At 48.4% G+C, this 13629-nt stretch overlaps 2 protein-coding genes across 9 annotated transcripts in view; both read left to right on the forward strand.

Annotated features, from left to right (window-relative positions):
- The window catches only part of LOC146355454 (uncharacterized), a 56432-nt gene that overhangs the window by 28499 nt on the left and 14304 nt on the right, over nucleotides 1–13629 (forward strand). Inside the window, exons 6-7 of the mRNA XM_084829891.1 lie at nucleotides 829–1680; nucleotides 2113–2163. Coding sequence (XP_084686017.1) covers nucleotides 829–1680; nucleotides 2113–2163 — 903 coding nt within the window. The remainder of the gene's footprint in view (nucleotides 1–828; nucleotides 1681–2112; nucleotides 2164–13629) is intronic.
- Nucleotides 1147–10452, forward strand: LOC146355455 (uncharacterized). 8 transcript variants are annotated; one of them, XM_084840936.1, is made up of 5 exons: nucleotides 1147–1461; nucleotides 2968–3052; nucleotides 5174–5300; nucleotides 6173–6283; nucleotides 9003–10452. In XM_084840936.1, exons 2-5 carry the CDS (start codon nucleotides 2978–2980, stop codon nucleotides 10082–10084), a joined length of 1395 nt encoding a protein of 464 aa, XP_084697062.1. In that variant the 5' UTR covers nucleotides 1147–1461; nucleotides 2968–2977; the 3' UTR covers nucleotides 10085–10452. The 8 variants fall into 8 exon arrangements, with proteins under 8 accessions (XP_084697062.1, XP_084697060.1, XP_084697058.1 ...); XM_084840934.1 differs by having other exon boundaries at nucleotides 1147–1318; nucleotides 9000–10446; XM_084840932.1 differs by having other exon boundaries at nucleotides 1152–1461; nucleotides 9000–10452.

Raw genomic sequence — 13629 nt, forward strand, 5'->3', positions numbered from 1 at the left:
AAGCCACAGTGGGGTAGACCTGGTACATACATTTCTCGGGCCAGTCCTGCCTATCTTGATAGACCTGGTGCCCAGGCCTTGTGAGTGCTGAGTCACCCGATTACCAGCAATGGTGTGCCTGTTTTCTGGGGCTCAGGGCTTCTTTAAAATCACTGGAATGGTTTTCCTCATGTTGGAAAGGGGCGAATACTGTCTAGAGCGGGCTTCCCCAACTGGTGCCCTCCAGATGTAGCCCAATCTTGTGATTCTCATTTTGCCGGGGGGGGGGGGGGGATTGTAAAGTAACTGCAGTCCAGTCTTTAAAATGTCGTATTTTTCTACAGTGTTATCTACTGTGATAAACAATGAAAACTCTACATCAACCACCGATACCTGAATGATCTACTCTTCTGCACTGTTGTGTAAACACAGCATACATGCATGTCAGTCTTCAAGCTGTTATGGGAGCCTTGTAAGTGGTTGGCAGACCCTCTCATCCCCCACTGGATAATGTACTGGGAATCGTCTAGCAGGTTGATTATCCCCCCTTCCAATCTGCAATTGGGTTATGGTAACAGGACAGTACTGGAAGGTCGTCGAAGCTACTTTGAGCCCAAGCTGCATTGTGAGAGCAACAGCGCCGGGCACCCCCACCCTCAGCTTGATGCCAACCTGCGATTTTCCAGCTGGACTGCATTGCTGGCCTGTCGCAAGCCACCTTTTCCCAGCCACAGCTGCCTCTAACCTTTGCTATGGTGACAATGGACTGCATTTGAATTCACGGGGCTGTTTCTTAAATGCTGATAAAAATAAAAATCACACTTCATTTTCATGCCGGTCTATTCCAAGCGGTTCACCAGGCACGCTAAGCGAAGCAGACACGAAGTGCCTCCGGTCTGCGTTAAAGAAACGTCAGCCCAGTGCCCCGGGAAGCGACCACGGAGAAACAGCGGCACCGAGCAGCGCGCGACACCCGAGCCGAGGGGGAACACGCCCGGGACGCCCGCGGCCGGCGGGAAGGAGCGCCAGCCGGCCGCAGGCCGAGGCGAGGCCGGCAGATGCGCGGGCCGCGCTGCCCGGACAGGCCGCGGAGCCCCGCGCGAGGAAGCGGGCGCGCCAGGGGCGGGGCCGGCGTCCGTCGGCGCTGGGCGGGGGCCGGGCGCCCGCGGGGCGCTGCGGGAGCGCTCGCTGCCGCGCCGGCGTGCCGGGAGGCCTCCACGGGGAGCCGGCGCGGGCGCGTCCTGGCCGCGGGCGGCTGGCGGAGGGCGCGGCGGCCCCGCGATTGGCCGAGCGGGCGCGCGGCGCCGGCCACTGCGCGGGAAGGCGCCATGCGGGCGCGGTGAGCGGCAGCCCGTCCCGCGGGCCGAGGCCGGAGGGGCGCGGCGCGGAAGCGGCGGGCCCGCGGGCGCGTCCGCAGCCGAGCGGCGCGCCTGGATCCTGCGGGCGAGGGACGGACGGCGCCCGCCCCACGCGGGCAGCGCGGTGGGTTTGCGCGGGAGGAGCCGCGCCGCGCCGCGCCGCCCCCGCTTTGGAGAGGCGCTCGCGCGATGCGGGGAGGCAGCGCGGGCGCTGCCCTCGCGGCTCGCCGTGCGGCGGGATCGGCGCGGGCGCCGGAGAGCTGCTTCCTCGGGCGGGGCGGGGCGAAGGCAAGCCGGTGGCGAGGGGGAGAAGCGGCGCCGTCGCCTTCCGCGGGGGGCGGGAGTCCGCCTTGGGAACTGGCCGGGGTCTCCCGGTCGATACGCGGGGGGGCTGTGCGCGCGCGGAGGAGGAGGGACGTGACGCGGGGAGCAATTCCGCCTCCCCCCTCCCCAGGACTTCCGGGCGCTTTGCAAGGAGCTCTGCAAGGGCGAGAGTTGGCAGGGCCGGCATCCTGCCCCGGGCAAGATCCCCCCCCATCACTCCCCCTCCCCCGCTCCCGCCAGGGATCACAATGGGAGGAGGAGGGAGTGGAGGCTTCCTAGCAGTCCAGAGCACCAAGCTGGGAAAGCTGCTCCAGCTGGGGTACTCGCAGATGTCAAATGAAGAATAAACATCTCCTGGCACTGGATGGATGAAAAGCCAGCACATCCCGGCACAGGCGGTGCTGCACGTTGCTCAGCGACCCTTGTCGCCCACCGTTTCTGCTCCTTCCAGGGCCGCCTCCTGCAAGAGGAGGAGGGCCAGGGTGGTCTGTCGCTAGATGCAGTCTGTCCACATATCGGTGGTAGCTCTGCCGTGGTCTTGAGACGTCCTCCTGCATAAATCATGAATAGTGATCTAGATACCATTTTAACCTCCCTTTCTTGTAAACCTCCCTTGAACTGAAACAGGTGGAAGCAGCCCTTGATGTCCCTACACCTGTTTGATCTTTGAAGTTGGTTTCTTAGCAGCTTAGTTTTTTATGGTTCCGTTTATGGTAAGGTGGCCTCTTCAGTTCTTCTGTCCCGATTGGCATCTCTGTCTGGAAGGGTGGTGTGAGGGTAGAGCAGGTGTTCGAAGGCAGAAAGTCCCAGGTTCAGTTTCAGACATCTCCAGATGTAAGGAGCTTTGGCAGTAGGGCTGGGGAGGACCGCTTTCTAGCTGAGATTGTGTGATTCACTGCAAAGCAGCTTCATAGATGCATAATTATTGAGACCCTTGCAGACTCCCTTCCTTTCCTCTAATCATGTCCTGAGCAAGATATGAAACATCCTTTCTGTTTTGGGGACAGCATGTGATGTTGAAGATATTTGAGTGCCAATACAGCTTAGTGGTTCAAGTGTTGGCCTGGGATTCAGGAGACCCGGGTTCTATTCCCCACTCAGCTGTGAAGCTCAATAAGTGACTTTGGACCAGTCACGGACTCTCAGCCTAACCTACCTCACCTGGTTATTGTGAGGATAAAATGGAGAAGCAGGACCATGTAAGCTGCCTTGGGTTCTTGGAAGAGCAAGAAAGGCAGAACAGAAATGTTAAAATCAATAAATATTTCTGAAGTGTTCCCCTTTGCTTTGCCCTTTTTGCCCCCAGAGAGTGAAGAATGATGTCTGAGCCTGGACTGAAATTGCCCCCTGCCTCCGGCATCAAGAGAGAGTTTTCTGTAGAGCCAAGCCAGGTAGGAGATCTCCAGAAATGGATGGGGAGGCTGGGAGCAACATGGAAATGGAGAAAGAAAGTAGGAGAGTGAAGCCAGAGGGATCTCGAAGCTTCTTTCTTTCTTTCTTTCTTTCTTAACCGTAGTGAACATAGAGGAGCTCTCCTGAATCAGGTGTCATGGCTAATCAGTGCTGTTATGCTTGTATGCACTAAACTGTCTAATTAAGACATGTCTTAGTTAATGACCATGACCACAAGTTGGGGCAGCGAGACACTGGAGAGGAATTTGCCCCCCAGATCCACAGACTGGTGTGCCCAAGGATCTGGGTGGAGATGCCAACTTCTCCTTCACGTTGCAAGAGCTGTGGGAACTTGGATCTCCACCCACATTCAGTGAGGTGGGTTTTCTGGAAAATTTTGAATTGGAAACATCTAGAAAATGTTCCCGTGCAAAACAGGCTAATGTGCATTGGGTCATCTGCATCGGAAAAGTTACTGATCCTCTAGAGAGAGATCTAATTTAACATCTCCTTTTGCTTGTATGTAGTGAACAATAACCCTTTAAAAAAGTACCCTATGTTAATCTTTTCCCAATACACAACAAGTATTTGAGGGGAGAAATTAAAACACACTTAACATGATTCATATTGTATAGATTTTTGAACTGCAATACTTGTAGAAATGTAAAGAAAATGGCATGCACATCCCTTCCATTGTTTAAATGTAAGAAAAACAAAACAAAGGTGCTGAGAACTGTTGAGACACTAATTCAGCTTTCCTCAGCCTGACACTCTCCAGATGTGTTGGACTACAACTCCCAGCATCCTGCAGTCAGCATGGCTGGCTGGGGATGCTGGGAGTTGTAGTCTAACACAACTGGATAGCCCCAGGTTGAGGAAGGCTCAACTAATACATTTTAACAACCCAAAGAACTGTGCATGTTATGATGACAGCCGCTGACCCATTTTGACAGATTTCAACTCTTTTCCACTGAGGTTGTTGAGGCACCTTCAGTTTCACTGTCACTGCCTAGTAGTTCTGTTTCATACTGAGACAAACGTATTCCAAAGATATATTGTCTCACATAATTGCGAGGGATAATCACCTGAAAAATATTAATTACAACTTTGAAACAGGCAAGCTACCTTTATATTGTGTTTGCAGTCGGCGCACATTCATTGTTACTGATGAACTTATACAAGGTTTTTTTTTCTGGGGGGAAATGTTCTGTTTTGGAAAATTTTCCAGCATGAATTGCTGCCCCCAATATGCAGTCCGTACAGGGATCACAGATGTCAATGCAAATCCTGCTTCTGCATGTGGAGCTCCATTGCTGGAGAGGGGCAGCTGAAGTAGTTTCTGCAAGGTCATGGTAAAATTGCTCCTGTACTGGGGCGGTCAAAGCTCTGAACGCCCTCCCCACCAGAAGAAAGTTCCTTGCACACTGAAAACCATCTTCTCGGAGAGAAGGTCATGTTAGAACTCTTCTGCCCCAAATTCTAGAGTTCCACATTTAGATGGGGTTCTTGTTTTATGTACAGCAGAACACTCCAGTATCTGATTATTAACCTGAAATCCGAAGTGGTACATTTGAGAACGTAAGAACATAAGAAGAGCCAGGCTGGATTAGACCAAGAGTCCATCTAGTCCAGCATTCTGTTTGCACAGTGGCCAACTAGCTGTCCACTGTGTGAACAGAATGCTGGACTGGATGGACCCTTGGTCTGATCCAGCAGGGCTCTTCTTATGTTCTCAAATGTACCACTTCAGACCTCAGGTGAGCACTTGGATTCTAGAATGCTCTACTCTACATAAAAATCAACCCTCTCTAAATGTAGAACTCTAGCATATTGGGCAGGACAGTTCTAACCTGACCTTTTCTCCAAAAATATGATTATCTGTGTGCAGGGAATTTTGTTTTCTTGTGGGGAGGGCATTCAGAGCTTTGACTGCCCCAGTACAGGAAGCAACTTTACTGCCTGGAACAGACTGGCAGATGTGGCGAGATGAGGTGTGCCTAAATTGACCTGGGTGAGGTTCCCTCCAGAGTGGCTGTTTTCTATTCCTTGTCTTATGACTGAGCCTCTGAAAGGGTTCCTCGAGTTGCAGAAGTTGAGCTGGGGCCTCCCTGTTTTTGCAGGGGGCGGTGACCTTTGAAGATGTGGCTGTGTATTTCACAGAGGGCCAGGGGGCTCTGCTGGATGCAGATCAAAGGGCCTTGTACAGGGAGGTCATGATGGAGAATTATGGAAACGTGACTTCACTGGGTAAGGAACTTAGTTCCTCGTTCGGTAAGAGTTGGAACTCTTGTAGTTCCCCTATCTGTAGTTGCATTTTTGAAATTATGACGTTTGTTAATGTCTTCACTTCTTTTCATCCTAACCCAACAGATCAGGGCAGATTCCATGATATACTTATTTCAATTCCTCTTCACAGCAACATTGTCTGGCAGGCTAAGCTCAGGAGGACCTTGACTTAACAGACCCATCATTCATATTTCTGCCCCTTTCACATGTAAAGTGGCAAGTTGTGAGGAGGAATATTACAGGAGTAAAAGAGAGAGAAGCATCTCTCTCTCTCTCTCTCTCTCTCTCTCTCTCATATATATACACACACACACACACACTTCTTAGTTCCCTACACCTGAGTTCTCCAGGTACATTTCTCCCTCCCTGGTTCCTGGTGCTGAAGAAGGTAAGACATGAGAGGTGGGAAATGTTCACTGCCTCTCTCCTGCATCCTCCTCTTACTGTTAAAGGAAGACCTTTCACACATACCCACCCCGGGTATGTATTTGAGCAGTGAATCAGAAATGTGGAAAGAAATGGACCTTCGCCACCATCAGTTCAGGCCCTAAGTGGTAGAGTCCCAGCATGGGCTTAGTGAGGTTTTCAGCTGTTTGTGTATTACAGCCAGGATCTCTCCAGGCCCTGTTTCTCATCCCTGCCCAGACTCCCTCCCTTCACTCTCATTGTGAAACCAAGCGCATGTGACTGAGTTGGTTGTTGGGATTGGCCTCCGAAGCATAGTTCTGAACATAAGTCATGCTTTGAAAGGTTCTTGTTGGGTCCCTCTCTGGCGGGTTTTAGAGGCCACACAGTATATGATTGTATTTGCTGTTCTCTTCTTTCCTGAGCAGGCTTTCCAGTCACCAAGCCTGAGCTCATTTCCCGGCTGGAACAAGGGGAGGAGGTGTGGGTGCTGGATTCTCCGGGCTTGGATGGAATGGAGAACTCCAAGAGTGACTCAGGTGAGGGGTCTGGGAGAGCCATTTGGGCAGTTTCACCTGCTCTTGTCCATTCTGAGCTCTTCTTTGCTTTGGGTTTGCTTTTGCCCATATTTCTCCAGTTTAGGCTATGTTTGTTAGCTCTCATTTCCGTATCATAAACTAGTGTCTGATGTCAGTAATGGATTGGATGACTGCAAACAGCTTAATCTGGACAAGAGAGAGTTGCTCCTGGTTAGTCAAAAGGCAGATCAGGGAATAACTATTCAACCTGTGATGGATGGGGTTAAACTCACTGTGAGGACTGACATTCGCAGCATTGGTGTACTCCTGGACTTGTGCTTGAATCTGAATGCCCAGGTTTTGTCGGAAGCCAGGAGTGCATTCGCGCAGCTAAGGCTAGTACACCAACTGCACCTGTTCCTAGAGATGTCTGATCTGGCCACAATCACACAAGCCTTACTTACATCCTGTTTGGACTACTGTAAGATGCTCTACATGGGGCTGCCTTTGAAAACTGTTCAGAAACTTCAGCTGGTCCAGAATGCTGCAGCCAGGCTGTTGACCAGGGTCAGGTACATGGAGCATGTAACATGCTCTACGTGGGCCCGAGTAGTGTTACATGTACATGTTATGGATTTGTGTTTATATATGTGTAGAAGTGTGATCTATAAAGAGGGTGCTGTGCTTGTGTAGTTCACATAGGGATGCAGATAGCGCTTGGGAGAGAGAGTTAGGGAACAGATAGGGTCTGGATAGGGTCCGTGAAGAGGTATATTCTGAAGAGACAGAGAGTGACTAGGATTGGTGTGTATAGGGCTAAAGTGGAAATTAAGTGTGCATAGGTGTGAGAAGTTACATAGGAGCTTTAGAAGTTACTTATTTAGTGGTTAACATCTTAATGCTGTAATTAATAAAGATGCCTTTATTTTATAAAATCCTACACCTACTGTTCATGGCTACAAAAAGAGTAAATTAATAGAAGCTGTACTACAGGTTGGAATAAAAGCCAGTGTGTCCTGACATCTCGTGAAGTAAAATGTGTTGGACCTGAGGTAAGGGTCTTTGTGGAAGTGTTACTATGTGTGTGGAGGAAGGTGTTGCCTGCTGTGGGAAAGGCCTTATGGAAGAGGCATTCTCACTGATAAATAGACGGGAACGCCACAGGCTGCCTTTGAAAATGGTTCAGAACTTCAGCTGGCCCAAAATACTGTGGCCAGTCTGTTGACTGGGGCGGTGAAATGGGGCATTTGACTCCCTTTTTAGAACAGCTTCACTGGCTACCTCCCTGTTTCTGGGCAGAGTTCAAAGTGCTGATTATGGCCTATAAAGCCCTGTATGGTTTGGGAGCAGCCTACCTGAAAGACCACCGCCTTCGGATGCACATTTGGTGGCAGCACGAAAGAGGGCCTCCTCGGTGGGACTCCCAGCTGTGGAGTCCCACTACCAAGGGAGGCCAGTTCGCTCCCCCTCTGCTGTCCCGCTGGCAGGCAGAGACCTTTTTACTCAAGCAGGCCTTCACCATGCAATCAGGTCTTTTGGGGTGGATGCGGTTTATATTCTGTAATTGTTGTGTTTTTTATTGTGTTTTAATGCATATGTTTTAATGAAGTTTATTTATGAATGTAAGGCTGCCTTTTCTTGGTGGACAGGCAGGGTACAAATCAAAGAAATGAGTGTATCCAGTTTAACCTACTCATTTTAAAATCTCTCTGTAGCCAATTCTTATCGATCGGCTCTAATTCTTCTTGATTTCCCCTCTCATTTTCATTGTGCTTTGCCCTTTGCTCTCAGCTAAAGTTTTGGTTACTTCTACTTCGTGCCTCAGTTAATCTCTTCCTGCTTCGTTCCTCCGTCACCCACTCCCTCCTGACGTCTGCCCCCCTCACTTCTTTCATGCATTCAGTTAGCATTGGAAACGGTTCTTCCACTCCTTTGACCTTCAATCTCTGCCTCTCCTTCTGCCTCCCTTTTCTGTCCTTTCTCCATTGTATTGTGCCTTCTCATACGTCAGCCTGAGGGCAGGGCTGTGCCCTCTTAATTACTGTACAGCACATAGCCCTTAAGATGTTCGCTATTTTCATGATGAGGCAAGTGAGTCTTCGGGGCCCATGCAGACATAGGGCACACATGGGCCAGAGGTAGTCTGCATGTGTGCCCAAACAACCAACTTGTTGCCTCTGCTCCCCACCTTGGCTGCTGCAGCATTATCCTACAAACCGTACCCCTGTAAACCCACCCCTCAGGCAATCAGTGCACCAGGAGGATCACAGTTTTCTTGCAGAAGACCCTTCCCACTTGTCAGCGGTCTGGTGGGTTGGTGGAAGTGCAATTATATGGAGAGGAAGACACTGTGAACGGAGTTTTAACTGTCCCCTCCCTTGCCCATGCTCCAGGCCTCTCTATGACCGTATGTGGCTAACCTTGTGTTTGGCTATGTTGGGGGTGGAGAGAGACACCAGCCCTGGCCCTGCCTCCTGGTGCCTCCAGCTGTGCACACTGATATCTGCCACCAACCCACCCGAAACAGTTCCATGCAGCCCTTGAGGGCAAAAAGGTAGCCCCTCTTGAGCTAAAGGGATGAAAGGAGAGAGAGGGACATGATGAGGGATGGCTTCTTGACATGGTGTTTTGATATTGCCACAGTCCAAATGACTTCATTTTCCCCTCCTGCCTGGGTTTATTTCTTATTTTCAAATCCCCCAAAGTAACTCTTGTTTGTCTTTGTCCTTTATGCCAGCAGGTCGGGGTAGAAGAAAGCAGTTGTGTGGGGCACAATATATTCAGAAATCCAGTCTTCCCAAACATCACCAAGTCCACACAGGAAAGAGACCCCATAAATGCTTGGAGTATAAGAAATGTTTTACTGAGAAATCAGTTCTCAAGACCCATGAGAGAATCTACACAGGAGAGAAACCATATAAATGTATTGAATGTGAGAAGTGTTTTGCTCGGAAATCACATCTCATGAGCCACCAGAGACTCCACACAGGAGAAAAACCATATGAATGCTTGGAGTGTGGGAAATGTTTTACTCAAAAATCTGTTCTCATTACCCATGAGAGAGTCCACACAGGAGAGAAACCATATGAATGCTTGGAGTGTGGGAAGAGTTTTGCTGATCCATCAGCCTTTTCAAAACACCAGAGAGTCCACACTGGAGAGAAGCCATATGAATGCTTGGAGTGTAGGAAATGTTTTGCCCTTAAATCACAACTCATCATCCACCAGAGAGTCCATACAGGTGAGAAACCGTATAAATGCTTGGAGTGTGGGAAATGCTTTGCTTGGAAAGCAAAACTGATGATGCACCAGAGAGTCCACACAGGGGAGAAACCCTATAAATGCTTGGAGTGTGGGAAGAGTTTTGCTGATTCATCAGCCTTCACAAAACACCGGAGAGTCCACACAGGAGAGAAACGCTATAAATGCTTGGATTGTGGAAAATCTTTTGCTCTGAAATCGCATCTCATGAACCACCAGAGAGTCCACACAGGAGTGAAGCCGTATAAATGCTTGGATTGTGGGAAATGTTTGGGTGATTCTTCATCTCTTGCAAGACACCAGAGGATCCACACAGGAGAGAAACCCTACAAATGCTTGGAGTGTGGGAAATGTTTCGCTCGAAAATCATATCTTATGACGCACCAGAGAGCCCACAGAGACGATACACTGGGGACCAAATCCTGTTCTCCTGGTGCCGAAATCCAGCCCTCCAGGTTCCCCCAGATGGCCCCTCCCCTTCTCTTGGCCCCACCTCCTTTGCTTCAACCACTGATGATTTTGTGGTTTCCTGGCTTTTCTACAGTTTTACCCCCATCCTAAAAGGTTGAAATTCCTCTTCTCAGGATTTGTTCCTGGCAATAAGAGTTTTAAGTTACAAGATGCTGATATTTTTGTTTCTGCCTATTGTGCTTTTGGCTCCACCCTTTGCCTTTGGCCCCGCCCATCACTACAATGTGGCCCCCGCGAGCTTTGACTTTGTCCCTTGGGCCGAAAAAGATTCCCCAGTTCTGACCTAGATCTTAAGCCTCAGTAGAGGTGCATGATGGGAATGGAAGTGTTGTACGCATGTATCAAGCTGGAGGGGGAATTTAGGAGTATGTGTTTCTTCTCTCTGGTTTCAGTAATTTTATGTATAGGAAAGATATATACTTAGTTTTTTTAAAAAAATAAAACTGATTTGGAACAACTCTTGCTTTTAATTTCACCAATTTCCAAATATATGTTCTGTAAGTTAGAATTGATAAACCATTATCTTTTTCAGTATTACTGTTTCTTTATAGAAACATTTTAATTTTACTACAGCTCCACTATATGTGAATAATGTTTGCATTTTCAGAGCTATACACATGCTTAGGGTGTGTTTGTATGTTTGCGTTATGGGCCTGTGAGCCCATCCATGAAGAGCCTAGAAACACCCCTGCTTATGTGAGAATCCGGTTTTGAAAACAGAGAGATGACCTTTTGTGTGGACAAGCTGGGCTGACAAAGGAATTCATGCTTTAGAACAGTTAATAGATTTGGCGGAAGACTTTTTACCATTTTCAGTATTGCACACGAGATACCATTTCCCATCTAGTTCTGGCTGGCAGTTCATTCAGCTTCAGCATTTGTTGGACTGTATACATGGTCCCTGAGTGCTTCAGCGCCTCCTTTGCTGTTGGACGAATTAATTGGTTCCTTACAGAACGCTAAGCCTACAGTCCCCTTCATGGATCACTGCCTTGTTGTGGCGAAGGGGCTTGCGTAACTCAGTGAAGCCATAAGCTATGCCGTGCAGGGCCACCCAAGACGGACAGGTCATGGCAGAGAGTTCTGACAAAATGTGGTCCACTGGAGAAGGACATGGCAACCCACTCCAGTATTCTTGCCAAGAAAACCCCATGGAACGTATCACAAGGCTAAAAGAGATGACGCTGGAAGATGAGCCCCTCAGGTCGGAAGGTGTCCAATATGCTACTGGGGAAGAGCAGAGGGTATTTCGAAGTAGCGCCAGAAAGAGTGAAGCGGCTGGGCCAAACCCGAAAGGACACTCAGCTGTGGATGTGTCTGGTGGTGAAAAGAAAATCCGATGCTGTAAAGAACAATATTGTTTAGGAACCTGGAATGTCACATCAATGAATCAAGGTAAGCTGGAGGTGGTCAAACATGAGATGGCAAGATTGAACATCGACATCTTGGGAATCAGCGAACTAAAATGGACAGGCATGGGCGAATTTAATTCAGGTGACCATCATATCTACTATTGTGGGCAAGAATCCCTTAGAAGAAATGGAGTAGCACTCATAGTCAACAAAAGGGTGGGAAAAGCAGTACTGGGGTACAATCTTAAAAATGATAGAATGATCTCAGTACGAATCCAAGGCAAACCATTCAACATCACAGTAATTCAAGTCTATGCCCCAACCACTGAGGCCGAAGAAGCTGAGGGTGATCGGTTCTATGAAGACCTACAACACCTTCTAGAACTAACACCAAAAAAAGATGTCCTCTTCATCATAGGGGATTGGAATGCTAAAGTAGGAAGTCAAGAAATCACCGGGATAACAGGCAGGCATGGCCTTGGTGTACAAAATGAAGCAGGACAAAAGCTAATAGAGTTTTGCCAAGAGAACACGCTGATCATAGCAAACACTCTTTTCCAACAGCACAAGAGGCGACTCTACACATGGACGTTACCAGATGGTCAATATCGAAATCAGATTGATTATATCCTTTGCAGCCAAAGATGGAGAAGCTCCATACAGTCAGTAAAAACAAGACCTGGAGCTGACTGTGGCTCAGATCATGAGCTGCTTCTTGCAAAATTTCGGCTTAAATTGAAGAACGTCGGGAAAACCACTAAACCGTTCAGGTATGACCTAAATCATATCCCTGATGAATATACAGTGGAGGTGAGGAATAGATTTCAGGGATTAGACCTGATAGACAGAGTGCCTGAGGAACTATGGACGGAGGTCCGTAACATTGTTCAGGAGGCAGCAATGAAATCCATCCCAAAGAAAAAGAAATGCAAGAAAGCAAAGTGGCTGTCTGATGAGGCTTTACAAGTAGCTGAGGAAAGAAGGGAAGCAAAAAGCAAGGGAGAAAGGGGAAGATATACCCAACTGAATGCAGAGTTCCAGAGAATAGCAAGGAGAGACAAGAAGGCCTTCTTAAATGAACAATGCAAAGAAATCGAGGAAAACAACAGAATGGGAAAGACTAGAGATCTCTTCAAGAAAATTGGAGATCTCAAGGGAACGTTTTGTGCAAAGACGGGCATGATAAAGGACAAAGAAGGCAGGGACCTAACAGAAGCAGATGAGATTAAGAAGAGGTGGCAAGAATACACAGAAGAATGATACAGGAAAGATCTGAATGTCCCTGATAGCCATGATAGTGCGGTCACTGAACTTGAGCCGGACATCCTAGAGAGTGAAGTCAAGTGGGCCTTAGGAAGCATTAGTAACAACAAAGCTAGCGGAGATGACAGTATTCCAGCCGAGCTATTTAAAATCCTAAAAGATGATGCTGTTAAAGTGCTGCATTCAATATGCCAACAAATCTGGAACACTCAACAGTGGCCACAAGACTGGAAAAGGTCAGTTTACATTCCAATTCCAAAGAAGGGCAACGCCAAAGAGTGTTCAAACTACCGCACAATTGCGCTCATTTCACATGCCAGCAAGGTGATGCTCAAAATCCTACAAGCTAGGCTTCAGCAGTATGCGAACCGAGAACTACCGGAAGTACAAGCTGGGTTTCGAAGAGGCAGAGGAACTAGAGATCAAATCGCCAACATTCGCTGCATCATGGAGAAAGCAAGAGAATTCCAGAAAAACGTCTATTTCTGCTTCATTGACTACGCTAAAGCCTTTGATTGTGTGGATCACAACAAACTGTGGCAAATTCTTAAAGTGATGGGAGTACCAGACCACCTTACCTGTCTCCTGAGAAACCTGTACGAGGGTCAAGAAGCAACAGTAAGAACCAGACATGGAACAACCGACTGGTTCAAAATTGGGAAAGGAGTACGACAAGGCTGCATATTGTCACCCTGCTTATTTAACTTATATGCAGAGTACATCATGAGAAATGCCGGGTTGGATGAATCAGAGGTCGGAATTAAGATTGCTGGGAGAATTATCAACAACCTCCGATATGCAGACGATACCACCCTAATGGCAGAAAACGAAGAGGATCTAAAGAGCCTCTTGTTGAGGGTGAAAGACGAGAGTGCAAAAGCTGGTTTGAAACTCAACATTAAAAAAACGAAGATCATGGCATCTGGCCCCATCACTTCCTGGCATATAGAAGGGGAAGAAATGGAAGCAGTGACAGATTTTACTTTCTTGGGCTCCAAGATCACCGCAGACGGTGACTGT

This window comes from Heloderma suspectum, chromosome 2 (genome assembly GCF_057233095.1).
Source record: "Heloderma suspectum isolate Gila_16-S chromosome 2, 16-S_ref, whole genome shotgun sequence".
Taxonomy (NCBI): domain Eukaryota; kingdom Metazoa; phylum Chordata; class Lepidosauria; order Squamata; family Helodermatidae; genus Heloderma; species Heloderma suspectum.

What these genes read in the sequence shown, in the direction of transcription:
- LOC146355455 (XM_084840934.1), top strand. Translation starts at nt 2,978, where the DNA reads ATGATGTCTGAGCCTGGACTGAAATTGCCCCCTGCCTCCGGCATCAAG. An exon ending in TTTCTGTAGAGCCAAGCCAG is followed by an intron (nt 3,053 to 5,173) that starts GTAGGAGATCTC and finishes CTGTTTTTGCAG; the next exon opens with GGGGCGGTGACCTTTGAAGA. An exon ending in GAACTCCAAGAGTGACTCAG is followed by an intron (nt 6,284 to 8,999) that starts GTGAGGGGTCTG and finishes CCTTTATGCCAG; the next exon opens with CAGGTCGGGGTAGAAGAAAG.